The sequence below is a fragment of the Brachypodium distachyon genome, chromosome 3 (assembly GCF_000005505.3).
Source record: "Brachypodium distachyon strain Bd21 chromosome 3, Brachypodium_distachyon_v3.0, whole genome shotgun sequence".
Taxonomy (NCBI): domain Eukaryota; kingdom Viridiplantae; phylum Streptophyta; class Magnoliopsida; order Poales; family Poaceae; genus Brachypodium; species Brachypodium distachyon.
This window is the reverse complement of record NC_016133.3, coordinates 12,414,791-12,440,576: the sequence shown is the minus strand read 5'-3', so window position 1 is coordinate 12,440,576 and position 25,786 is coordinate 12,414,791. Positions and strand designations below refer to the sequence as shown.

General features: G+C 44.7%; 6 protein-coding genes across 7 annotated transcripts; 2 read left to right on the top strand and 4 right to left on the bottom strand.

Moving 5' to 3' along the window:
- The first annotated feature begins 155 nt into the window (after window positions 1–155).
- LOC100827684 (putative protein TPRXL) lies at window positions 156–2,215 on the top strand. 2 transcript variants are annotated; one of them, XM_014900267.2, is made up of 3 exons: window positions 156–918; window positions 1,030–1,209; window positions 1,682–2,215. In XM_014900267.2, the coding sequence occupies exons 1-3, from the start codon at window positions 253–255 to the stop codon at window positions 1,763–1,765; spliced, it is 930 nt and encodes a 309-aa protein (XP_014755753.1). In that variant the 5' UTR covers window positions 156–252; the 3' UTR covers window positions 1,766–2,215. The 2 variants fall into 2 exon arrangements, with proteins under 2 accessions (XP_014755753.1, XP_024316183.1); XM_024460415.1 differs by having other exon boundaries at window positions 156–1,209.
- Window positions 2,216–4,979: 2,764 nt separating this feature from the next.
- Window positions 4,980–6,425, top strand: LOC104584017 (protein FAR1-RELATED SEQUENCE 5-like). Its single transcript, XM_010238104.1, has 2 exons — window positions 4,980–5,105; window positions 5,541–6,425. Exons 1-2 carry the CDS (start codon window positions 4,980–4,982, stop codon window positions 6,423–6,425), a joined length of 1,011 nt encoding a protein of 336 aa, XP_010236406.1.
- Window positions 6,426–9,852: 3,427 nt separating this feature from the next.
- Window positions 9,853–11,240, bottom strand: LOC100827076. Its single transcript, XM_003571287.4, has one exon. The coding sequence runs from the start codon at window positions 11,004–11,006 to the stop codon at window positions 10,218–10,220; it is 789 nt and encodes a 262-aa protein (XP_003571335.1). The 5' UTR covers window positions 11,007–11,240; the 3' UTR covers window positions 9,853–10,217.
- Window positions 11,241–12,156: 916 nt separating this feature from the next.
- Window positions 12,157–13,484, bottom strand: LOC100826768. Its single transcript, XM_024462273.1, has 3 exons — window positions 13,356–13,484; window positions 13,033–13,197; window positions 12,157–12,833 (listed from the first exon to the last, which is right to left on the bottom strand). Exons 1-3 carry the CDS (start codon window positions 13,428–13,430, stop codon window positions 12,693–12,695), a joined length of 381 nt encoding a protein of 126 aa, XP_024318041.1. The 5' UTR covers window positions 13,431–13,484; the 3' UTR covers window positions 12,157–12,692.
- A 1,988-nt stretch (window positions 13,485–15,472) lies between these two features.
- On the bottom strand, window positions 15,473–17,600 carry LOC100826452. Its single transcript, XM_003571286.4, has 6 exons — window positions 17,115–17,600; window positions 16,871–16,973; window positions 16,701–16,756; window positions 16,291–16,455; window positions 15,981–16,094; window positions 15,473–15,836 (listed from the first exon to the last, which is right to left on the bottom strand). Exons 1-6 carry the CDS (start codon window positions 17,517–17,519, stop codon window positions 15,738–15,740), a joined length of 942 nt encoding a protein of 313 aa, XP_003571334.2. The 5' UTR covers window positions 17,520–17,600; the 3' UTR covers window positions 15,473–15,737.
- Window positions 17,601–19,056: 1,456 nt separating this feature from the next.
- On the bottom strand, window positions 19,057–21,850 carry LOC100826142. Its single transcript, XM_010238102.3, has 6 exons — window positions 21,144–21,850; window positions 20,917–21,019; window positions 20,766–20,821; window positions 19,914–20,078; window positions 19,599–19,712; window positions 19,057–19,458 (listed from the first exon to the last, which is right to left on the bottom strand). Exons 1-6 carry the CDS (start codon window positions 21,534–21,536, stop codon window positions 19,360–19,362), a joined length of 930 nt encoding a protein of 309 aa, XP_010236404.1. The 5' UTR covers window positions 21,537–21,850; the 3' UTR covers window positions 19,057–19,359.
- Between the last annotated feature and the right edge of the window lie 3,936 nt (window positions 21,851–25,786).

The window sequence follows — 25,786 nt, the reverse complement described above, 5'->3', positions numbered from 1 at the left end:
CGTGATCTAAGCAACGACCCCACACGAAAAGGTCGACACCGCAATCCGGCCACCCAATGACGTCTCGCCATGTCAGCAGGAGCCCCTGCCACGTCAGCGCAGGATCAAGGGAAAAGCGCCTCCTTTTTTGTTTGTTTGACAAAAGGCTTATTAGCGCCTCCTTTTCGCGGGAGATCCTCTTGCTTTCCCTCCAAATACCCGAAGCTTCTCGCCCTTTCCTTCCCCCACTTCGCGGTGTTCGAGGAGAGAGCCATGGCGAGCGGCGGCTGGCGGCGGCGGCGGGGTAAGGCGAAGCGGAAGACCAAGTACCTCAGCCTGAGCCGCCACCTCAATGCCATGGGGGTGAAGGAGGTGAAGGAGGAGGACGGCTCGACCGAATCTATGGCGTCGCCGTTGTTGTTGGAGTTTTCCCCTTCGGTTTCGCCGGTGGCGGCGGAGGAAGAGGGGGACGGTGGCGGGGAGGAGCAGCAGATGGAGCCGTTCGCGCTGCATCCGGAGGCCACGCTGTTCGCGGCGGCGCCGTCGCTCACCGACATCCTCGGCGCCGCCTCCCCTTCCTCTGGCGGAGGAGGGGGCTCGCCGCCGTCGTGTGCGCCCTCACCGGACGCCGCCTCCGGAGGGTTCGAGGGCGAGGAGGAGGAGGCAGAGAACCTGGCGCGGCGCGCGCTCCGGGGGAGGGAGCGGTGGGTGTACTGCAGCAGGAGCACCTCCTCTTCTTCCTCCCCGCCGACCACCACGACGTCGTCCTCGTGCTCCTCGGCCGCCAGTACGGGTGCCGCCGCCTGGTCTTCTTCTTCTTCGCCGCCGCCGCGGCTGAAGCTCGACTACGACGGGATCCTGTCCGCCTGGAACGGCCGGGGGTCGCTCTACACCGCCGCCGCCGCCGCGCCGAAGCTCGAGCCCGAGCTGCTCGATTCGGTAATCAAGGCTAATCGAAGAAAACCCCATCCCCCTGTTTGGTCTTCTCTTCTGGGCCGTAGATGTTCTTCCCGGAGGCGAGCAGCCGTGACTCTGGGGATGGCTGTGCAGGTGTTCGTCGAGGTGGCGCCGTCGGCGTGGAGCGCGCCGGAGACGGAGAGGGCGGCGGCGGCGCGGGGGAGGGCCGAGAGGGTGCGGCGGTACAAGGAGAAGCGGCAGGCGCGGCTATTCTCCAAGCGGATCCGCTACGAGGTTCGCCGGATCAATGCCGTCCGGCGGCCGCGCTTCAAGGTACTCCAATCAATCAATCAATCACCCTCCATCCAATGTCTGAAGCTGTTGCTAGCTGCTGCTTCGTTCGTTCATGTGCCTTTAATCCTGCATTTTAGGGTGTTAATTAGATCCGCAATGGTCTGATTCTGAAATGCTAGTTCACTTGAATGGAAAAAGGATTAGATCCTGCACGCCAAGGAATTCATTAGCGCCCAAACCTGTGATAAATCATAAGTGGCTATAAATTCTTCTGGGCCCAGGAACACATTGAGCATACTGAATTCAGAACTCATGGACAGAAGCATGTAAACATTAATCTCAAATTCTCTCATTTGCCATTGATTCAATACAGTTCTTGCAGACCAGTAATCCTGCACACACATGAGCTACTACATTTCGTTACTGAATCCTGTTCTGGTGTCATTACCAGTCTCAGTCTTCATGTCTGCTCCTTGCTTCCCTCAACTTAAAATCCTTTGCCGCACTGCAGGGCCGTTTCATCAAGGAGACGGAATTAGGCACGGCCGCAATGGCGGGTGCTAACGGCGGCGAGTTTGAGCCGGCGGCATCGTAGCCGCCGTTCTCCTTTCTCCACTGTCACAAGGATGGAAGAAGGTGATGCGTCTGTGCATTCCTTCCTTCGGTTGTAAATGCCCAGGTTAGTCTCCAGGAGAGCTGCATTGCAATGCAGTGCCCAAATCTGAATCTGATTGCCGTGCCAATCTGCAAATCAAAGGTGAAACAAGCTTCAGGTGCAAATGCAATGTGGATCATGCGCGCTATTACTTGCTATGCTAGGCATGCAGGGATGAAGAGTATTGCTAGCACCTAGAACTCCGATCAAATTTCGACCAATCTGGCGATACAATTCTGTGAATGATGGATTCGTTCTTCTGCACACTATTTTTTTTTCTCTTTGTTGGAAGGATCCTACGATGTTCAGTTGCTCAGCTGCAGTTCATCAAAGTTGTTAATTAATGCTGCTCATTCCATTTTATGAGAAACCCTGCTGATTTTGTTTTGAGCAAAGCCTTGCAATAGCCAGCAAGGGCCTGGACCCTGGAGACCCAACAACAACAAGCAACGGTGTCAGCAAAATGTCAAAGATGAATGAACAGTTTGTCTGATGCTGCAGCTGGGAGGTCACGTGAGACGTTCGTCCTCTGTAGGGGTCCCACCTGTCATCCGGTTGGACCTGGAGCGTTACACAGGGGCTGCAATGCTGCATTTGTTCGTTGCTAAAAGGCTGCCATCTGGGGCCTACTTGTCGGAGGGTTTCCCGTGCCCGATGAGGAGCAATGCCCTATGTCTCGGTATTTGACTTGCTCTGTCGTGCAGCCGTGTAGTGGTAAAAATGTGAAATGGTCACGGTAAAAGTTTATATTTTTTTAGAGAGCTAAAAAGTATTTTATTTATATTTATCTAAAAAATACGGACTTTTTTCACTGTCAAACTTTCCAAAAAAATTGTGAGCCCTCCAAGATTGCACCTATATTAGGTCTACATGGAGGTTGCACCTATATTAGGTCTACTAAGCCAGCTGGCCCGTTACCTACACCAAATTGGATTGGAACTACTAAACCGGCTGGCCCATTATCTGCATCGAATTGTACTGGAACTCTGCGAGGGAATTCATCACCAGCGGGATCATTACGAGAGTCAGGCAACAACTCCGAATCTGACGAGAAAAAGATGAGACCCGATCGGGAACCCATCAGGCAAGGAACCGAAGCCACGGCCGTCCCCCCTGTCTCCTAGGCGCGGCCACGGATGGTCCCCTCTTTCGTCTCCCAGCCACGTCCGTTTCCTCCTAGGGCTAAATTACACAAGGTGGCGGCGAATTGTTAGAAGAAACTAATGAGACAGACTGCGAGAGAGAATGGTGGTAGCACCTAGGGCATAGTAGAGAGAACATCAAGCTGGCAAAACATAAATTTGTTGCCCCTTCTAACTCTTTGTTTTAACGGGTGAAGTGAGATAGTTGAGAGAACTAAAAAAATTAAGTGATTCCGTCTCAAAACTTTTTTGACTAGGTGATGTTATATAATTTTCAGAAAAAAAATGTATTGTTTTATTTTGAGAGACTAGAGTATAGAGACACAATCTTCGAAAAAAAATAAATTTAAATGGATATTTGGTGATCGTTAAAGAAGAACAAAGAGAGATTTTGATGTATATTTTTTAATGTATATTTTATTTTATTGTTCCGTTGCAACGCACGGGCATTTCAGCCAGTGAATAATACGAAGTTGTTTTGGCCCGTGTCTGCCATCAAGTGAAGAGGTAATGGTAGAATAGAAGGCTAAGCCCAATGGGCTTTTACGAAAGTAGTATACAACGAAGAGATTCTGGGCCTGATCTTGAAAAAAGGCTTTGGCTCTAGTGTTTGCACACTTTTTGTTGCGAGTGCCGGTTGTAATTTTTTTTATTTGCGCACTGTAAAAAAGCATCACAAAATAAGGAGATGCGTTGAGTTCGTGCATGGCAGAATGCTGTGATGTAGAAGAAACCATCTCAAAAACCAAAAAAACAAAACAATAACCATGAGTAGACGATCCTATTTGTTGAACGTCTGTTGATAAGTGCCCTGAGGATAAAATGATGGACGCAATTACGAGCTAAGTTTAAAATCTTTACTATTAGGATCTTTCCTACAGTTTTATTAAAATAGAAATTAGACCTAGGTATACCCCGGGCAGGGCCAGGTTTCAGAAACAATGATTTTATACCCAATTCTTCAGAAAATTCTCATTTTAAATCCGTTTTGGGCTTTTTCGGGCTGGACTTTGGGTGAGAAACCGAGGCCTGGTCTTGATCCCAGACACCAGGCTTTGGGGTTGGTCGCCCATGCCCAGGTCTATTGTTTTGATAATATGGCAAAAACTTGGGTGGGCGCCTGGCGCTCCACGCCCCCGATGCCGCAGGCTTCTCATCGGACGCTCCCGCGCGCGATGGCTCGTTTCTGAAGGGATTTCCCTCGCGGCTCGTCCATCGCCCGCGTCGGCTCGCGATCTCCTCCGTCGGCTCGCCCGTGTCCGCTGCCCCATTGATCGTTTGCCCTGTCGATCGAGCTTCATGATCGGGCGCTGCACAGATCGGATCACCCAAAGATTTTCACCTCATCGATCGAGAAATTCCGTTGATCGAGCACAGCACAGATTGGATCGGCTCCGCCTCCCGCGTCTTTTCCTTCGTAGCGCCCGCCTCTCCCGGCCCGATCACTTCCCGTCAACTCATCTCCCAGTTCCTATCGCCGGCCATGGAGGAAGGGCGCGCGATGGCCACGACAACGTCGGTGGAGGTGAACGAGCAGCAGTTCACATCGAAGGCGGCGCGGCGAAGACCTACATGGCGACGTCAGTGGAACGCCTACTGCTGGATCGCACGCACGCTGCTCCGTCGCTGTCGGTCCTCAGGTAACTGCGGCTGCTGCTCCTCGCTTGATCATGATCATCGCCATGTCAAGGTCCGTCCGGCCGGTTAGTCACCAATCGCTTTCTGATGTAGATTACATGCTCCACCTTTGAATGATGCTGTTGGTGGCGATCGTGGAGAAGAGGAACAACAAATAAAACATGTATGATCAGTGGAGAATGAAGTACCTAATGAGGTAAAAAAAATATAAGTAACAAACTTGACAGAATATATATATATATATATATATATATATATATATATATATATATATATATATATATATTTGTTATAGTACACCTTTAGTTGACAATTCATATGTACCGGAGGTGGTTGATAAATCTGGACAAAATTTGATCACACCTAAAATTGGAATGACTTTTGAATCTGAGGAAAAGGCTTATGAGATGTACAACACCTATGATGGACAGGTTGGGTTCAGTGTTAGAAAGAGCAAGACGAAGCACCGCTCAGATGGTAGTTTATGTCAAAAACATCTGGTTTGTAGTAGCCAAGGATATCGAGAAAATGAGTCATCACAAAAGGATATTACAAGGACCGGTTGTCATGCTCGTGTTCAATTTAGTATCAGCAAAGAGAGGGTTTGGACAGTGCAAAAGGTCGTATTAGATCACAACCATTATCTTGCTAGTCCAAATAAGTCACATAAGCTGAGGTCCCAACGAGAGGTTATAGAGGCAGATAGAAAATTAATTGGGCAGATACGGCGGGCTGGAATGAAGCCAACCCAAGTTTTTGATTTCATGAAGGAGCATTACGGAGGGGAAGACAAAATACCATTTTCTAAGATGGATTGCTATAATGAGATAGGTCGTGAACGCAGACAATACTTAGAAGCCAATGATGCACAAACATTATCTGAATATCTGAGAAATAAACAGTTACAAGATCCTACATTTTTTTATGCGGTTCAGGTGGACAAGGAAGATGGTCGTATAGCAAATTTCTTTTGGACAGATGGTCAGTCTATCATGGATTACAAATGCTTTGGTGATGCTGTGTCCTTCGACACCACATTTCAAACTAACAAGTTTGAAATGCCTTTTGCTCCAATTCTTGGCACCAACCATCAGAAGCAAACAATAATTTTTGGGTGTGCATTTATATTCAATGAGACTATTGAATCATTTGTTTGGCTCTTCGAGACCTTTCTAACAGCAATGTCTGGAAAGCACCCAAGCACAATTTTCACAGATCAAGACGCGGCGATGGCAGCAGCAATTGCTTATGTATTCCCAAATACAGCCCACCGCCTTTGTTTGTGGCATATTGGCTTAAATGCTGCTAAACATCTTGGTCATGTAATTCATGCGTCGGAGGACAAGTCAGAGAACGAGTCAGATAACGAGTCAGATAACGAGTCAGATAACAAGTTCTGGGCAGATTTCAAAAGATGTATCTACGAAGACAGGGAAGAGATTTACTTCACACAGAAATGGCATGATTTGTTGGCTAAATACAACCTTGAGAATAACTCATGGATGTCAAACCTATATGCTTTGAGGGCAAAGTGGGCTGTGGTATACCGTGACTCTTTTACAGCAGACATGAACTCGACCCAAAGGAGCGAAGGTATGAATAATGTCTTCAAGAAAAGATTTCGTAGGAAACTCGGTCTTTCAGAACTCCTTGTAGAATGTGAGAACGTTGCAGTTAGTCTAAGGTCAAATGAGTTGGATGCTGATTTTAAGTCACGTCGAAAGACCCCAGTTTCCTACATTCCAAATCTACCTATGTTGAAAACTGCAGCTGAATCATATACAAGGAGAATGTATTCGGAGTTTGAGGAAGAATTTTAAAAACAGTTTACATTATCTTGTGATTTATTGGAAGCTGCGGGGACAAACTCGACATTCTTTGTTAAGTATATGCAATCTGATCGTGGAGCAATAGTAGTATTGAATACCGAAGATTCGACCATTACATGCTCTTGCCGGATGTTTGAATGCATAGGTATGTTTACTTTTATCTTACAAGTTGTTTCAATGGTATTTTGTATCCTGTAATATAGGTTGTTTAAATTGACAACTATATCTTACAGGTTTATTGTGCAAACATGCTCTTAGAGTCTATAATAGGAATGGAGTATACAATTTGCCATCACAATATATACTGCCTAGATGGACAAAGTATGCTAAAAGTGGATTTTATATTCACAAACCAGGAACTGAGGAGGCAGATCTGAAAACACAGGCAGCACTTATATCTTGACAGGCCACATCTCTTGCATTGAACTGTTCATCGTCAAAACAACTTCTTGATAAATTGCAGAAAGCCATGCATGACTTGAACTTGGAAGCGGATACTTATCTAAGTGAGATGCATGAAAAATCCAATGAGATTCCTCCTATTCCAAATGAATGTGTTCGAGAACCATTAAATGGTGTAATATCATTCAAAATTTCTCAAGTAAGGTCCAAAGAAGACACGTATTAAAAATGTTGTTGAAAAGAACACTGGGAACAAGAAGAGGAAGGGTGCCCAGAAGAAAGGTACTGACCTGCTCAATACCTTTTGCTTATGTGTGTAAAATTGATTTTAAATATTTTGTTATCATATATATTGCATTGTAGGTGAAGGTCTGACACACAATGATCTAGAAACAAGAGATGAACGTGCTGAGCCAAACCAAATAATTGTAAGGCATTAGCTATTTTCACAATTTATTCCATTACAAGCATAATTTATGAACACTTTCTTGTGCTATCACACAACAGCTCAATGTTGGGGCATCTTCAGCCATGGATGCTCCTTTTGTTCAAGGTGGATATGCTAATTCCACGATGCCACACTTCAATTTTTTTGCAAATACTTATGCAATGGCTGTTCCATACAAACCAGGAGGATACACTAGTCTTTTAATGGGAGTTGATCAAGATGCTACAGCGCAAACTGTTGTTAGGAAGTTACATTTTGATGGAGTGCAAAATCATGAATCTATGTAACTGTGCTCTCTTACTGTTAAGTGCTATTTTTCTGTTAAGGGACCTTATGAAAGCAAGCATGCTCTTTTGTCTCCATGAATATTACTCTGGAATTGTATCAGTTCTTTTGTCATGAATGAATCAACCAATGGACTTCGTCAAGATCCTGAATCCTTGCTGCTGCTAAATGCTAACAAGTCTGCATCGTTGCACTGAACCTGTACATACAACAGGGTGCTGCTTCGAGGTGAAAATCTTTTGTCCAGAGAGATTACCTCCAGTAAAAAAGAACGCTTGGAATATTTCCAGTTTCTGATTGGATGGGTCTTATTTTGTTTGGCTTCCCCTTATCTGAATCTGTTACAGTACATGTTTGGTTTCCCCTTATCTGAAATTTTTCCAGTTTCCGATTGGATGCACTTGGTTGAGCTGTTGTGTTGTGTTCTGAATTTGTAGTGAATGTGTACTGAAAGTCTGAAACATGTTAGTTTGATCAGTTGCAAACTGCAAATAGAACCATTTCCGCGATCTGCTTTTAATTAGAACCAGCCATAAGCTGAATCTGGAAGAAATCTGTAGAGGGAAAATGAAGGATTCTGACTTCACACCAACACTATGGTACTTAGAAAGAAACTTTTTTGGCTTTCAGAGACTTGACAGAGAGCGAGGTGCCTCCAAAGCTACTGTGTATTGAGTTATACAGGCATATAGACACATTTTGGTCTCAACTTTCTATAATGTAAGGGCCTCATACACACAAAAGGCATATGTTCAGTACAAACGCACGGAGTAGGATATCATCAACTAAAGTTCCCTGCAGGCAACCGCAGATCAGCATCGATGAGCCCAATCAAATAGCAAATAAACAACATATAGACAGCTTAATATATTCGCAATTTTGTTTGTCTTGATTCAAATATCTGCAGGTCGACAGAATACATGAACTGCACGATATCAGTCTGCAGGTCGACAGAATACACAAAAAAAAGAAAGGGAAACACTGATGCAATTCAGCGGGCGGTGGTCTAATGATGGTTAAATCAAGAGATGGAGTGTCGGCGCCGGCGCTGGAAGAGCACCTCGGCGTCGGCGGTGGCCTTGGCGCCGAGCTGCTGCAGCCCTGGCTCCGGACGGGCGCTCCGCGGCAGCCCTGGCCTTGGCGTCGATCTGCAGGCGGAGCCCGATGAGATCGAGGACGCGACGGCAATCAAGGGCGGCGGACGACGGGAAGCGGCAGCGGCGATCTGCGCGCGGTCTGTGCAGAGCTCAGGCAGTGGACGTGGGCGAGCCGACGGGGGCGATCTTGAGCCGACGCGGGGACGGGCGAGCCGAAAAATCCCTTCAGAAACGAGCCATCGCGCGCGGGAGCGTCCGATGAGAAGCCTGCGACATCGGGGCGGGGAGCACACGGGGGCGCGGGTGCGCCAGGCGCCCACCCAAGTTTTTTGTAGTGGCTAAAAGTGGTTAAATGTTCTTCCAACATCGAAGGCAAAACTCTTTATTACTCCGTAATTAAGGAGTGTTACATCGTCCACCATCATGCGGGTAGCTAATTCTATATGTGATCTGATATAAAGATTACTAGCTAGGAGTAGTACATTTAAACGATACTAGCATTATGATTTACTCCATTTGGCACGGAACAATGTCTCCTCTTGGCTCTCCGGCCTGTCTCCAGGAGCGGCCAGAAAAGGGAAAAAAGGCGATTCTTTCCCCCTGAAAGTCTGCTGCAACTTCTAGCCCCAATTAGCACATCCTGTTGCCCTTGCGTAAGAGGAAAAGGCAAAGATTCCAGCGTGGTCATTGCCGTTGCCATTGCCAGCACCACCCCCGTGATGCTGATAATTCAGAGCAGAGATGAGCTGCATTTGCAGTTGGCACTTGGCATGCATATGCTGTATGTATATGTTTCCATATCCTGCCCGTGAATCTTCTGCATCTCGTTCCCTGATGGCCTTAACAATGTACTCGTACTAATGATCAAGCTTCAAGCATCATATATTATTCATATTTGCATGCATGGATGGATGCTGGCCTGCAATCCCGACTGTTTGTACTCTATCCTACATTATATATTCACTCCGTTCCACAATAAGTGTCTTGAATTATTGAATCGGAGTGAGTACGTACTCCACTAGGGTTTGGTGCCATCATTTCCTAACCTTTGCACGGGCACAATTATCACTGCCTCCCGGTCGATCATCATGTGCAGTAGTAATACGTGTACCCAGCATCAATCAATCACAAGAAAATCCGGAAGAACAAAGTGGTCAAGAAAACATGGGAAAGTGGCAACCCCCTGTTCTTCCTAATTTGCACACATCTTTTCATATGAAAAACTCTCATGTAATGCACACTTTGATCTCTCAGCACGTACATATATACTAGTAGTAATAAATTATAATTAATTTCCGTAGTACATGCAAGAAGAAGAATGGATAGATATGGATCATGGATGATATGCAACAAATGCCCACCAAAAGAACCGATCAACTACCTACCTACAATGATTCCATCAAATTAATCCACCCAGAAACAACACGACGATCTACGTACGTACCTAAGTACAAACCAATTAATTCTTCACTGGATCCTGTGATACCAATTTGCGGGCCGGTGAAGAACAAGAAGATTGGGATCCATCGATCGATCCTGATGCATGGCCGGCTAGGGCAACGCCGGGGAGCTGATCTTGTTCTCCATGGTCATCTTCATCTTCTTGCGGAGGATGACTTCGGTGTCAAGCCCGAAAGCGTCGACCTTGGAGACCTCAACAACCTCGCAACCCCCAAACAGCCCAATCAGCCCCTTGACATCCATGAGATCGTTCGCCGAGTACCGATCCCCTCTCCGATGCACGGCGACGTGAAGCACCGCGACGCCGCCGGGCCGGAGCGTGCGCTCGATCTCGGCGGCGAACCGGGCCGGGTAGAGCGCGTGGTCGAACACGTTGGAGAACTCGAAGTCGAAGCGGGCGTCGGGGAAGGGCTGGCGGTGGAAGTCGCCTTGGAGGACGAGCGGCGGGGCCGGCGCGAGGTCGATCCCGACGGAGTCCGCCACGCCGACGAGCCGGAGCGCGGCGACCTCCTGGCCCAGGCGCGCGCCGACGCAGAGCGCGCGGGAGGTGTTGGAGAGGAGGTTGGCGGATTGGAGGCGGGAGAAGACGGCGGCGAAGGCGGCGACCTTGCGGTGCCAGTCGCGGGTGGACCAGATGCGGCGGAGGCGCGGGGAGAGCGTCTTGGCGAGCTGGTGCTTGAGGTAGTCGTCGTAGGTGCGGTAGGCGGAGGCTCCCCGCCGCATCCGGATGTATGGGGAGAGCGGGACGGTTGGGAGGAGGAGCGCGGCGGCGGCGGATGGGGTGGGGGAGGAGGAGTAGGAGTAGAGGAGGAAGAGGAAGAAGGGGAGGATCAAGAGGAGGAGGAGGAAGGCGCGGCGGGGCTTGGCATCGGCGCGCATGGCGATCGGCGGTGGCGAGGGGTGGTGGATGGTTATTGTGGCATGGCGGTGGGATCGGAGGAGGAAGAAGGCATTGGTTTTGTGTGTTGATGTGAAGAGGTGTTCGTTGTGATTGGAACTGGGTGCTGTTGAGATTATTAGTGTCGTCCCTTTTTCTTTTTTTAAGACTCCTATCCTATTTGAGACAACTTTGAAATTGAAATTCTGGAACTCAAACTGCGTACTTTTTTTTTTTGCGGGGATCAAACTGCATTTACAATGATATGCATTGGTACATACTTTCCAAGTACTTTCCAACTTTCTTTGGTACATACTTGGTATGTGGATATTTTCCATTGTTAGAGACAGTTATATAAAAATGGAGAGAGTAGCTTAATTTTGTGTTATATATTTGGATACTTGGTATTTTGTTAATTAAGTTAGAGACAAATACAAATAAATGGAGAGAATAGTTAACTGGAACCTAGTGAAAACTCTCATTGAATGAAAAGTACAAACTACTGTCATAAGGCGTCGATTGAGAATGTATGGTCCAGATCAAAGGTAATCTAACCATTCGCTTAAAGACAATTTTGCACATAACCCCCAGATTTACGTGTTGGTGGTTGGTTAAATTGACACCTTTGATCTGAAACATACATTTTAGATCCGATGGCCAATAGCGATAGTTTGCAGATGTGCACCGAATAAAGATTTTCACTGTATATCTAGCCATTTTAATTAGTGCTCTTTTGATACTTCGTAGCAAAATTTAGCCCCGGACGAGTACAACTCGAACTTATGTCGTTTTAGTACTCATTTAAGACGGATTTGTTGCATTTTAAGCTTGCAAAGTACTCAGTCCATCTGGAAATACAAGGCCAAATCTAAAATCTAAAATTTGTAGAGGTACAAAGGTAACAAAAGCGCCACTTAATTTGCTTTCTTGAGTTAACTTGCTACACATCATCATCTTAATCGTTGATTGATTTGCATGCATAAATTAATTGCTCTTTGTCCACGCCTTCGCTGGATAAATCCAAAATAACATCATGAGTTTAATTTTGTCTATGATCAAACCAATGAATTTTGGACAATTACGAGACACATCGGACAATCTCAAAACGTTTGCTCGATAAACCAGAAAACGAATGGCTGCATTGTATTCCCACATAACAGTACCCTCCGACCAACGAGGGGAAGATTTCTGTATGACACACAGTTCACTCTAACATGCAGGCGGGACACACCACATTACATCATCCATTGTTTAACCTAACAAACCCTATAGGAGCATTAATCCCCACCTATTAATTCGATCTTCTTCCAACTAGAAATGACCCTAACCTCCGATCCAACATCCAAAGGGCATGAGAAGCAGAAGGCAGTACGTCCTAGTTATCACCACGCAAAAGGGGTTTCAGATACGGGTAATCCTTCTGCATCCTCTCCTCCGAAAGAACATCATCCTCATCTTGAGGCGTCCACAGGACTTGAACACCCCGTTGAAACAACAGTATGATCCTCAATTGGCAAAACAACAAAATATGACAAACGTCACATGAACGAACCAATCAAGAAGTTAGATATATTGATACGCAGTCCAAGCCTTGTTACAAAATTACATGTATCCGCCATAATTAATTAATCATATCAAATTAATACGCATCTGAAATCAAGCAGCTCTGGTAACTTGTGGAGTGGAAATTAGGAAACTCTGTGATGCATTACCAGAAGATCACTTTCAGGTGTGGAGTTAAGCCTCAAAACCGCTGCTTCCAGATCTGCAGCGCTTCGAATCGCTTCGGGGAGGTTCAGTGTTTCGTCGGCAGCGACCAGAAGGGTTACCTAGAGGATTTGGGGAGCATAAAAAAAATATTTGTTAAGAGTATGGCAAGAAGAATGAAGGGAAGATCTAGGTTTCATCAGGATAAGGGGAAATTTAGTTCGTCATAAGAATCAATATGCACAGAAAATATAGAATAATTGAAAGAGAGCACACATGAATTTTATTTTCCATACGATTTTATTTCACTGCGGAACGTACCACTATATATTCATTTTTGCTGCCATCCGTTTTCATCGAGTAGGTTTTCCTTGTCTTGACTCCTTCCAAGTTCGAAAGCGTTTCTTCATCAAACTTGCTCCTCTCCTCCATAGAGATCTTCTTGAAATGTTCCTTCCAGGAACCCTCTCTGTCTTTCAGATCAACCTAAAATAGATGTCACGGCAAAATTGCAAGGTACAGTAAGTTACTCTAAAGGGGCCTGCATATCTGATAAGAAAGATATAAAATTATCTGTCACCAAAAGGTTCTAATACTCTATACAATCAACCACCAAAATGCTTTTATATGTAGCTGCTGCTTACCGATAAGCTTGAAGAGATTACGAAATCCTTGTTATGGTATATGGAACAAGTGGTCTCTGCAAAATGCCAGATCATGAGAATAGAACAAACATAGTACTAATATTATACTAAACTCTGATATGCAACAAGAAGGGAATTACTAAGCTAGTATTGATAATGGGCAACGTGTTGCTGTTATGGATCTCAAAAGCATTATGTTGCATTAACTACTAGCATGAATACTTGAGCAATACTGTGTTAACTGGTATCTGACGTTTTTGAAATTACCGGTATCCATATGTGGACATAAAAAAACATGCCAGTATAGTTATTTGCTATGGCTTAAGTACAATTCCCTTTTTAATTGACCCATGTAAATTCAGTTCCAAAAGTTGTCACTGCACTTCGTTCCCTGGGTTTTAGGCGGCACGCCTAACCAATTATATAGTGTCCAAGCTAGCGTTTTCCTTTCAAAAACTACATATACATATAGTATTTATTAGATATTAAATTTTGTGGAGGGTGTAAACTTCATATATGACCTACTATTCCAACAGCATATAGACACAAAACAAGAACAACGAGAAATGTAGCAAATTGAACAGGACGCGACGAATCAATCAAACATGGCTTGTACTGAATATATTCGGCAATGAGGCATGGGAACAAGAAATTAAATTAAGTAATTACATGATCCAAACGAACTCGAGGTGCAGGTATTTATAATCAGCAGCATTCATTACCGGTCAATATGAACTTGTACCAGCCTCGGTTGAAGCCTTCACCGTCTCAGCTATTCTGTTCATATCCCTCTGGAGTAACTTTGCAGTCTCCGTGCCCCTCAACGCAACCTAAATTAGCACAAATTAGAACGGGATACATATAGTACATCGGTAACTATCCAGTGATCAAGAAGAATGTCTAGACTGAACCACATGCAATTATGCAAATTCACTACTCCCTCCGTCTAATAAAAGATGTCTCAAGTTTGTCAAAATTTGGATGTATCTAGATATGACTTAGTGTATACATGCATTCAAATTTAATCAGAGTTGAGACATTCTGTGTTGGACGGAGGAATACTGTATAAGATCAAGAGAGAACCAATTAATTAATTAATCAACCTGGAGCTTAACAACGGCGATGGTCTGGCTCTGCAGGAGGCCGTTCTTCGCGGCGACGTACAGGCAACGGCGCCGGCGGACACCAAGGCGGCGGCGGTGCCCCAGAACCACCAGTCCGGGCCCGAGGCCGCCGGAGGAGCCGCCGCGGTGCCGACCGACTCGTGGGTCCCCTCCGCCCCCTCCTTCTTCTTCTTCTTCTTCTTCGCCTCAGACGAGTAGGAAGACCAGTCTATGGAACTGGTGGAGTCATCGCAGGAAGAGGAGGAGGAGCTGGAGCTGGAGCTGGGGCTGCTGTCGTCGCACCTGCCGCAGGAGCCACCGGAGAGGGCGAGCACGGCCCGCGGGACCGCCGCCGCCGCCGCGAGCAGTGGAGGGAGGCCGAGCGGGAACTTACGGCGGGGTTCCCGGTCGGGGATTGCGTCTCATCGTCGTCGTCCTTGTCGCGGGCCGCGACGGTGGGCAGCGGGGCGGCCCGGGACCGGAGGAGGAGGGTCATCGGCGGTGGCGACGAGGTGAAGCGGAGGTGGTGGTAGGGGCTGGACGGCGGGCGACTTCCACGGCGTGGGAGAGCGAGCTGGGGATGGTGCGGCGGGCGGGTGGTGATCGCCGCCATTGGAGAGCTCGGGGAGGAGGGGGAAGCGGCGAGGGTTTAGGCGTGTGGGTTTTGGGAATTGGGAAAGTAAATTAAATCCGCATACCAAATTACGAGTAACAAATGCAAGAAAATCGCACATATAACTGCGAAAATTGTAGGTGAAAAAATATATTCGGAATTTACACAAGCGTCTGATATTTTCGTTGAAGTTTCAATCGCTTTATATTTTGTTCTTTGTTTTGTTTAATTTTAAATTTTATATACTTTTTTGTTTAATTTTGGATTTATAGTTGTTGTATTTTTTTTTGTATAATTGTACTTAGTGGCGAGCATAAAAAGTGACTGAAACTTCTAAAACTTTAAGACTTGTTTTAGGAAGGTACATTGCACATATTATTGTCCCCCTACACAGATTGAGATTTGGATACCATGATCAGTTAGAATTCATTAATGACTAGGCATAATAAGAGCTTCACATCCAAACCAGAACACATACAGAACAGTAACCAGAACACATACAGAACAGTTAAGAAGCTTCACCAGCCGCAAGAACTAAGTTTGCAGCCTAGCCCTAAATGATCTCGTTTAAAGACAGCACTTGAAAAATGCCCGTCGGATCCTTTCTACACCTTTTTTCTTCTGACTAGATCCTTACACCGTGGCATCCAAGAATAGATCATGATCCTAGTCATGACAGGGCTTCAGATGAGGATAATCTGCGAGAAGCTTCTCTTCGGTAAGCACGTCGTTCTCTTCCTGAGGAGTCCATAAAACATGAATGCCCTGAGGCAGCAAAGAAATTATTTATCAGCGATGTTAGAAGAAAATGGCATGGAAAAGAAAAAAGTTGTTCTTCCCTTATCTCGATTATAGATCTACAAGTGGTTGTGAATTATTTGAAGAGGGAACAGGAAACATTCTCCATACCCGAATATTTCCTTCAGGTATAGAGAGGAGCTTTCTCGCTGCTGCTTCCAGATCTGCGGGTCTTGTGATTTCTGGCAACTCCAGAGCTCCATCAGCAGCGACTAGGATGGTTACCTGAAGGAATTGGGAATCATCACAAAAAATTGTTCATGAATGCATGACATTCCACATTTGCGACAAATGAATATCATATTATCAAAATAACAGTGTTCATCAACATGTATCAATCAATAGGTCGTTCACTTCGAGAGGATAAGCATAGTAAGGCCATTTTTCTGGAAGTATTTTACCGTGGATGAAGTTAACGTACCACTACATATTCGTTCCTGGACCAATTTTGCTTTCTGTGGTAGGCTTTCTTCCTCTCGACTCCTTCCATATTGTACAGTGCTTCGACGTCAAATTTGCACCTTTCCTCCATAGAAATGATATCAAAATGCTCCTCCCAAGCCTCCCCTCCATACTTGAAATCAACCTAAAGTAAACGAACGGTTTCAAAGAAAAGTATCACAGATAAGTAGTATTACATCCGTTCCAAAATACGGAGTATAAAATATTCTATCTTATCCTAAGTCATATCAAATACAGATACTATAATGTGTCATGACGGATTTAACAAACCAATTTGGAGTTGTACATGTTGACAGAATTTTTCTATAAACTTGGTCAAATTTTAAGTAGTTTGATTTAGGACAATACATTGTAGAATATGTTTCTTACCGACACGCTTGAAGAGACGCAGCAATCCCTGTGACGCCTCAACGAGCATATGGTCTCTGCATATAATGAGTAACAAGAACAGGGTAAACACAGGGCATTTTAAAACGATTGGGCATGGCTAGAGAGTCCCAAGAACTTGGTTTAGGAATCACATTACAATATTACATTACCCGTCAATATGTGCTTATACCAGCGCCGCTCAGAAGAATCCACGTTCTCAGCAATGTCGTTCAGTTCCCTCTGGAACGGTTTCGCGTACCCCAGCAAGGCAACCTGAAATTTCGTCCCAGTTTTCTCCTTAAAAACTCAGCCTGAAATCCTGACGACTTGCATTGACCATTTGACTTTGCCTTTGACTACTTGGCTTTGCATTGCGAAACTGAAGAGGGGAATTGAAAAGGAAATCAGGCGAACCTGGAGCTTAACGATGGACATCCTGGCCCTGGGCTGGGGGGCGAAGTAGTAGGAGCAGCAGCACACGGCGATCCCCAGCAGGACGATGCCGAAGACGAGCACCTCCCAGCGAAACCACGAACCCTCACCGGCTGCGGCGGCGGAGGCCTTCCCCTCGCCTGAGCCGCCACGAGGCGGCGGCGGCGGCGGCGTGCCGACCGGAATGTGGAACGTCGAGTAGTGGTACGAGTGGTGCGGTTCCCAGTCCCAGTGCGGTCTCGAGTATGAGGAGGAGGAGGAGGGGGATTTGGATCTGGACGAGGAGACGCGGCCGCCCATGGCGCCGCCGGACGCGGCGAGCGCGGGCACCGCCGCCGCGGCGAGCAGGGCGAGGAGGAGGAGCGGGAGCTTCCGGGCCGCCGCCATCGGAGAGCGGGGAGCGAGGGTTTAGTGAGTGATTATTTCGCGGGTTTAGTGATTTGAGTACTCGAGGGAATGCAGCAGCTGGGCTAGAAGACATGAGTGTTATATATAGGTGGCAGTGCAATGGTACAGTGTCTCCTTGAACTCAGATAATCTGAATTTCGTGGAAAGCGCGTGGAACTCGATCTGACATGCAGCAGCAGCAGTATCTGAATTTCTTGGAAGGTACTGTACCAGCAAACTTAGCATGTAAGTTTTCTCATCTGACACAACCGCGGCCATCCACTTTCCATGTCTTCGTGGTGAATTCTCCGAACCAGATTAGAATCTGCTTACTCTCGTGAGAGCATCTCTGGCAGATCCATTGTATAGCTTATATATAGTCTCGATTCGTAAATACTTTTTGTTTTGCTCGAAAATAATGCTTGGAACAAGTCTCTCTTAAAACAACCTGGCATGTACAAAGTTTTAATGGACACCGTAAAACTTTCCGCCCGCGTGCTTATATCTATGGTCTCGGTACCCGTTTAACAAACCAACATCTCATATTCTCCACCCCCACCACGTATCTGCCACCGTCGAATCCGGCCAACTCCACTTGAGCTTGCGCGATATCGTGAAACAATACTAATTTATGAGATCTGTTCTATCCAAGTCTGCATTGTACCTTAAACGGTTTTTACGGGCCGACTATGTCAGGGATCTGCTAGAGATGTTCTAACATGCACCTACTAACCCAGACTCGGGCTGGTGAGTAATAAAAGAAACCACAATTATACTGTATTGAGTGAAAAACTGACCACATTGGCTTGAGTTGACAACAGCTTTAGCCGGCTCGAGCTCCAGCTGAGTTAGCCAAATAGTAGTGTTTGGTCAGAAAATGCGGAAACTTCAAATTGCACAGGAGAAATGGAACTTTCAGGTAAATCAAACAAATGACACCCAAAATATTCCCGATTTTCAAGTCACACTTTGCCCATCCATTTAGAAGATTTGATATTTTTTTAACAAATTTCCGTGAAATTTGAATTGGAAATCCAACCAAGCAGGCTGTAACCAAGGAAGCGGAAAGACTAGCTCGAACGTTCAGACGACGGGGAAGAGAGGGAGAAGGATGTAACGACCATCGCTCTGGGAGTTTACTTGATCCAAAGGAACTGGAGGTGCAAGTATTTATAATCAGCAGCATTCACTACCGGTCAATATGAACTTGTACCAGCATTCGTTCAACCATTTTTATGAAGTTTCAGTCGCTTTATATTTTTTGTTTAATTTTAAAAGTTTTGTATTTTACTTGCTGTTTAATTTTAGTTTTATATTTGTTGTAATTGCATTTTTGTGGATATAATTGTACTTATTGGTGGGCACAAAAAGTGACTGAAACTTCTAAAACCTTCAGATAGTATTATATTTTTATGTTGCATCTACAGCATGTTTATGGATTTTGTCTCAAGTTTGACAATGGCCAAGATATCAGGACACTGTGGGCAATGCTCCTTCTCATCATGTCGATTACTTAGTGCTCTGCATGGAAATTATATTGACAAGTAGAGTAATCTGTATTAGGAAGGTACATTGCACATATTATTGTGTCCATACACAATTTGAGACCTGGATACCATGATCAGTAAGAATTCATTGATGACTAGGCATAAAACCATATACAGAACAGTTAGAAGATTCACCAATTACCAGCCAGCCGCAACAACTAAATTTGCAGCCTAGCCCTAAATGATCTCGTTTGAAGACAGTCATTTCGAAATGCCGGGGGGCTATCCTATCCTTTTTACACTTTGTCTTCTGGCTATCTTTATACCGTGGCATTCAAGAATAGACCGTGGTCCTAGTCATAACAGGGCGTCAGATGAGGATAATCTGCGAGAAACTTCTCTTCGGTAAGCACGTCGTTCTTTTCTTGAGGAGTCCATAAAACATGAATGCCCTGTGACAACAATTCACAAATTATTCAGCAATGCTAGAAGAAAATGACATGGAAAAAAAGGTTGTTCTTCCCTTATCTCCATTATACATCTGGAAGTAGTTATGAATTACATTAAGTGAGGTAGGAAACATTCTCCATACCCGAATATCTCCTTCAGGTATAAAGAAGAGCTTTCTCGCTACTTCTTCCAGATCTGCGGGTCTTGTGATTTCTGGGAACTCTAGTGCTCCATCAGCAGCGACTAGGATGGTTACCTGAAGGAATTCGGAATAGTCACAAAAAAATGTTCATAAATACATGAAATTTCACATTTGTAACAAATGTATATAGTATCAGATCATCAAAAGAACAGTGTTCATCAACATGTATCAATCAGTAAGTCCTTCACTTCGACAGGATGAGCATAGTAAGGCCAGTTTTCTGGAAGCATTTTACTGTGGATGAAGTTAACGTACCACTATAAATTCGTTCCTGGAGCCAATTTTCTTCTTGTAGCAGTCTTTCTTCCTCCTGATTCCTTCCATGTTGTACAGTGTTTCCCCGTCAAATTTGCTCCTTTCCTTGATAGAAATGATATCAAAATGGTCCTCCCAAGAATCCTCTTCATACATCAAATCAACCTGGAAAAATTACAGGATTCGATGAGCTCAAATATCGGATGTACAAACTCCTAGTGGCGATCATCTCAAAGGAGAACCATCATCAAGCCCCATAGACATTATTTGTAACAAAAAGGACCGTTTCAAAGAAAAGTATCATAGATAAGTAGTATTATCTCTGTTACTAAATATAAGATGTTTTATCTTTTGTCATACGTCAAACTTTGACCGAGTTTGTAGGAAAATATAATACTTACAATATCCAATATCAAATACATATATTATAATATGTCATCACGGTAAACCGGATTTAACAAAACTAATTTGGAGTTGTACATGTTGATAGAATTTTTTATAAACTTGGTGAAACTTTAAGTAGTGTTTGATTTAGGACAAATATAAAACACATTATATTGTGTAATGCTATACGTATGGCACAATTTGTACGACAGCTTGGTACGGTTAGACTCAAACTAGTTAACCGTCGGTACATGGGTCCGTATGGGCACATTGCTTTTCAGTCTGGTCGTACGCAGATCGTACACGATTTGATCGTACGCAAGGCAGTTTCGTATTATATTACTCCCTCCGGTCGGTATTACTTGTCGAAATATTACATGTATCTAGACGTTTTTTATACATAGATGCATCCGTATTTAGACAAATTTGAGACAATTAATACCGGTCGGATTAGTATATGTTTCTTACCGACACGCTTGAAGAGACGCAGCAATCCCTGTGACGGCTCAACGAGCATATGGTCTCTGCATAACAATGAGTGCCAAGAACAGGGTAGTATGTTAAAACGACTGGACATGGCTAGATAGAGTCCCAAAAACTTGATTAGGAATCACATTACCCGTCAATATGTACTTATACCGGCGCTGGTCAGAAGAATCCACGCTCTCAGCAATGAAGTTCAGCTCCTGCTGGAACGGTTCCGCGTACCCCAGCAACGCAACCTGCAGTAATTTCAATCCACGCTCTTAAAGGCAAGCCTGGAATCCTAACGACTTCCATTGACTAAAAAAAAGTCTTGCATTATACGAGTAATTAAAGAGAAAAAAGGGGGTAATCGGGCGAAACCTGGAGCTTAACGATGGTCATCCTGGGATGAGTGAAGTCGTGGTAGCATAGCCACACGGTGACCCCCAGCAGGACGAGGACGATGGCGGCGCCCACCAACCAGCAGAAGCACGAGCCCTCGTCGTCCGCGGCGCTAGGAGGCGCCGGCGGCGTGTCGACGACCGACACGTGGCTCGTCGAGTAGTGGTACGAGCGGTGGTACGATTTCGAGTGCGATCTGGAAGAAGGGGAGGAGGAGGAGCGGGTGGATTTGGAATTGGATCTCGAGGAGGAGGAGACGCGGCCGCCCATGGCGCCGCCGGACGCGGCGAGCGCGGGCTGCGTGAGCACCGCCGCGGCGAGCAGCAGGGCGAGGAGGAGCGGGAGCTTCCGCTGGCGGCGGGTGGCGGCCATCGGAGGCGGCGGCGGCGGCGGCGAGGGTTTAGTGATTTGTGATTAATCGCGGGTTTTAATCGATCGTACTGGGATAGGAAGCTGGGTTAATTAGAAGATGTAGGAGTTTATATAGAGAAGGTGCAATGGCGATCTCCTCGAACTCGGATCGATAATGTGCATTTTCGTGGAAAGCGCCTCGAACTCGATCTGATGGTAGTATCTGATGAGTTTCTCGGAAAGCAGGAGTAATCTGATGGGGTCGTTCGTACGCCGCCGGCGGCCGCCTACTGGTCGCGGCCTACGCGGAGCACTTCCTGTTCCTGCCGCGCGCGCCGGCGTCCGTCATCCACGACCTCTTCGTAAACACGACTCTGGCCCGTGCGGCATTTATACTGATCTGATACCTTCACATTATACTAATCTGATACTGTCGATGTTATTCCGTCTTCCTGACTGCCTCGGTTCCACAATATAAGACGTCCTGTCCAACGTTGACCATCGATTAGATTAACAAAATATGAATTATGTGTTATAAAAATTATACCATTACATTCATATTTGAAAGAAGTTTTCGACGATATAATTTTTATAATACATAATTCACATTTTGTTGGTTTAATTAGTGGTTAAAGCAAAATCTTCAAATGCGTACGTGACTTATATTATGGAACGGAGTAGTATATACAGTGAAACATATATTGTAGTTTTTTTTTCTGATGCATGTAGTGCCGGCTAAGTCATGTTTAGTACTCCCTCCAATCCATATTATTTATCAAAATATTATATGTATTTAGACGTTTTTTAAGCGTAGATACATTCATATTTTGACAAATTTAACAGAAGTAATATGGACCAGGGAAGAGTGCTACTGTTGTGTTGATTTGACGTGCAAAAGTCGTTTATACGGAAGACTTGGGCGATGGTAAGATACGGAGTAGTTTCAAAAGAAAAGAAAAAAGTCGTCTTTCTACGGCGCGACACCTTCCATCCCGCTCCCGCACCCAGTTTTTGTTGCCGACAATATCTTAAACCATGCCTCCTTCGCTGTAACAAATGCCAAGCTATCTAATTTGCCATCCAATTCCCAAGACACTCAATTGATTTACTGCACTAACTTTTAGTAAAATGTAAGAACATAATTACTTGTGTTTATGAGCCTTATGTCAAGTTAAAAAACATAAAAAACAGCCTTTTCTTGTAAAATCCAACTCAAACTGGCCTTCAAGTCTTTCGTGTTAAGATTAATTAGTATATGATAATTTAGAATTAATTATTAGTTAATTAATAGTTAATATGGCAGTTAAAATGTAACTGTTCGGGTCCCAAAATCCAAAACTGGGACGCGAATGCCAAATATTTTGACTCTTCTTTTTTTATATATATGAACGCAATCAATGGAAAACATAGAGATTCATTCTCATTCATTCATTTCTCAGCACGTTATCAACACGCTCTACCGAGAGCATCAAGAACGAGAGGAGATGAACTTCCCACGACAGGAGAAACTAATCTCTGGAATCGATCAAGCATCATCAAGATCAGAAGAAGAAATCGATCTCAAGAAAGAAGAAATCGATCTCTTGGATGATCAGAACAAGCACACGCATGCTTGTACAGGAAACAGAAATTGATCTAGACGATTGATTCATCTAATCAAACATTCCATCTGTCTATTTTTCGTTTTCTTCTATGCTATTTATGAACCGATTAATCACAATTTGATTTTATGCATTCCAATGAAATTCAGAGAAGATACATCAGAAGCAACCGATCTCTGAATCAATCAAGCCAGCCAAGAAATCTACACATGAAGGACAAACATGCATCGATGGATTGGAAGAACAATCATGATGCTGCTTCCTGCATACATGCAGTCCTATTGATTAATCTCTTCACTGCAACTAACGAATTAATCATTGCATTACTTCTAATGCATCTCATATTTTTCCTTCGTGCCTAGCAACCGGAACGGAGAACCAAGAGAAGAAGATCAACAACAGAGAAGAGGAAGAAACTGATCTACAAAAAAATATATCTGAAAATCGATTGGATCAATCAAATTAGAGAAGATCAAGAACACAGAAGGATGAGAAATCAAGTTGTCTCTCACTGTTTTTCTCCCGATCTGTGGTAACCCCTGGCCATGAATGCTACCCTTCTTTCTGCACCCACTGCATCTTCGTCGTTTTCGATCGTCATCGATGCACACAGCACACCGACGGCCACTCCGTCTTCAGTGCGGCACCTGGCTCTCCAACCCTCACGCCGGAGACAGCGCTAGGCGACATCTGTCCTGACGCGACCCTTGGGGCAACCCCGCTTCACCAAGTGCAGGCGGTTGTAGACCTCGATGATGATCCATGACCACCCTTTACAACGATTGGCGGCAATGTACAGCGCCGCTACTCGGCGCCTTGGCTTGACGCGGCAACGACCAACTCGCAGCGGCCGACGGCGCAACCTCCAGTGGCAGCAATCTGCCACTGCCTCCTCCCCGCGAGGACCTCAGCGCGGCGTCCGACGGTCGTCCTGCTGCATGCCCCGCTCCAAAGCGCCAACGGCGAGTCCCTCCCTCCGGCAACAAGCCCTTGCCCCCTTCCTGTCTTCCATCTTCGATGGCAGCACACTGCCTATTCGGCGGCGGCATTTTCAGGGTGAATCCCCAACCGACGGGATGGATGGGGATTTTTTTGGAATTTTTTTGATTTAGTCCTCACACTTTATCATAATTCAGCCGACGAATTTATGTGGGCCCTCAGGCTTACTTGTTTGCAAACAGAACCCGGTTTATACGGATAATTACAAACAAGTCCAACTAACAGTATTGTAGATACACTACTTACTTATCATGTTTTGGCTATCGTGTCATGTTTACTTCTATTTTTATTTACATCTTCATGCATTGTTCTGTTGAGTTTCAAATTTCAGAATACGTATGAATGTAAATGTTTTCATGTTCAAATGTATTTGCTTTTAGCAATTCGTACAACATGAATGTTGGTACAACGACAATATTATCCGCTTATATTAAGCCCGTGATGTTTAAAAGCTCAATTGGTTTAATTAAATATTGGATTTTGCAATTTGAAAGACGATGACCTCAGATTTATATTTGGGATCACAAGGTATTACAGACTTTCAATAACGATAAAATGCTAAATGGCGTTGAATGTTCCGTGGGAACATACACCTTATTCAAAGCAGCGAATTTCTCGCGTACTACTGAGAGGTCTACGTTATGTCAGAAATTGACACAATGACTACCTTCAATGTGCTCTCCCTAATATTTAAATTAAATATAACACAAGGTAGTATAGACTTTCACTAACGGTAAAATGCTAAATGGCGTTGAATGTTCCGTGGGAACATACACCTTATTGAAAGCAGCGAATTTTTCGCGTATTACTGAGAGATCTAAATCACTTTTTACTGATAACCTTCAAAGTGTTATATTAAAAATTTGAGGTCCACATTATATTATTCAAGTCTTCACTTCAACTTTCAATTTTTGCAAATGTTATTACAAAGTAACCATGATGATATTTATTTTCCTCACAAGTAAATTAATCAAATCTCTGGTTTACATATAGGTCAAGATGACCGGAAAAATACAATTCGACGAGCTTGCGCTCAACGGTCACAACTATCCTACATGTATAATGGACATAAAAGGTCTACATTGCATCCCATGAGATTGTGTGTATAGTCCAACCTCTTCAAGACGTGATGCCCAACTAACAGAAATGCAAAAATATGGTGCTTTGTACCATACTCATCCAGATCTCAACTCTGAATACTTACATGATAGAAATATCCACATGCTTCAAACCGTGGGAAAGGCATCGAAAAAACTAGCCTTTGTCCAAAGTGTGTATGCTACACGCATATCACCAAAACACATGCCATACCCCACAACATCAAGTCAATCGGTATCAACAATCCTGGGACAACCGACCTGCCCAAGGTCAAAGATTTGAAGCTCACTTCAATATCCACGTTGACAGCATCAAGGAAACTGATTGTCCGCAAGATGTTCTCCTAGAACAAAGCAACAATGAGGCATTCCAGCGGTCAATCCTATGGGCATGGAGAATATGACAATCGAGTTTAACTCGAATAACATGTTTGGCGACTATAAATAGTCCCATCACTCCATAGATATTATAAGTCCAACTGACTGTTGTAATAACACATACACATATGTCGTTGTTGTTGTCATTCTATATTGTATATCACAATATAGTGTATCAGCACTTTGATACAAATAT

Excerpts from the sequence above, each read along its gene's own strand:
- LOC100827684 (XM_024460415.1), top strand. The coding sequence starts at position 253 with ATGGCGAGCGGCGGCTGGCGGCGGCGGCGGGGTAAGGCGAAGCGGAAG. Across the intron at positions 1,210-1,681 it reads TCCGGCGGCCGCGCTTCAAG|GGCCGTTTCATCAAGGAGAC; the intron begins GTACTCCAATCA and ends GCCGCACTGCAG.
- LOC104584017 (XM_010238104.1), top strand. The coding sequence starts at position 4,980 with ATGACTTTTGAATCTGAGGAAAAGGCTTATGAGATGTACAACACCTAT. Across the intron at positions 5,106-5,540 it reads GTTTATGTCAAAAACATCTG|GTGGACAAGGAAGATGGTCG; the intron begins GTTTGTAGTAGC and ends TATGCGGTTCAG.
- LOC100827076 (XM_003571287.4), bottom strand. The coding sequence starts at position 11,006 with ATGCGCGCCGATGCCAAGCCCCGCCGCGCCTTCCTCCTCCTCCTCTTG.
- LOC100826768 (XM_024462273.1), bottom strand. The coding sequence starts at position 13,430 with ATGATCTGGCATTTTGCAGAGACCACTTGTTCCATATACCATAACAAG. Across the intron at positions 13,198-13,355 it reads TAATCTCTTCAAGCTTATCG|GTTGATCTGAAAGACAGAGA; the intron begins GTAAGCAGCAGC and ends CATCTATTTTAG. Across the intron at positions 12,834-13,032 it reads GCAAAAATGAATATATAGTG|GTAACCCTTCTGGTCGCTGC; the intron begins GTACGTTCCGCA and ends CAAATCCTCTAG.
- LOC100826452 (XM_003571286.4), bottom strand. The coding sequence starts at position 17,519 with ATGGCGGCGGCCCGGAAGCTCCCGCTCCTCCTCCTCGCCCTGCTCGCC. Across the intron at positions 16,757-16,870 it reads GTATAAGCACATATTGACGG|AGACCATATGCTCGTTGAGG; the intron begins GTAATGTAATAT and ends CATTATATGCAG. Across the intron at positions 15,837-15,980 it reads TACCTGAAGGAAATATTCGG|GGCATTCATGTTTTATGGAC; the intron begins GTATGGAGAATG and ends TTGCTGCCTCAG.
- LOC100826142 (XM_010238102.3), bottom strand. The coding sequence starts at position 21,536 with ATGGCCGCCACCCGCCGCCAGCGGAAGCTCCCGCTCCTCCTCGCCCTG. Across the intron at positions 20,822-20,916 it reads GTATAAGTACATATTGACGG|AGACCATATGCTCGTTGAGC; the intron begins GTAATGTGATTC and ends ATTGTTATGCAG. Across the intron at positions 20,079-20,765 it reads GCGTCTCTTCAAGCGTGTCG|GTTGATTTGATGTATGAAGA; the intron begins GTAAGAAACATA and ends TAATTTTTCCAG.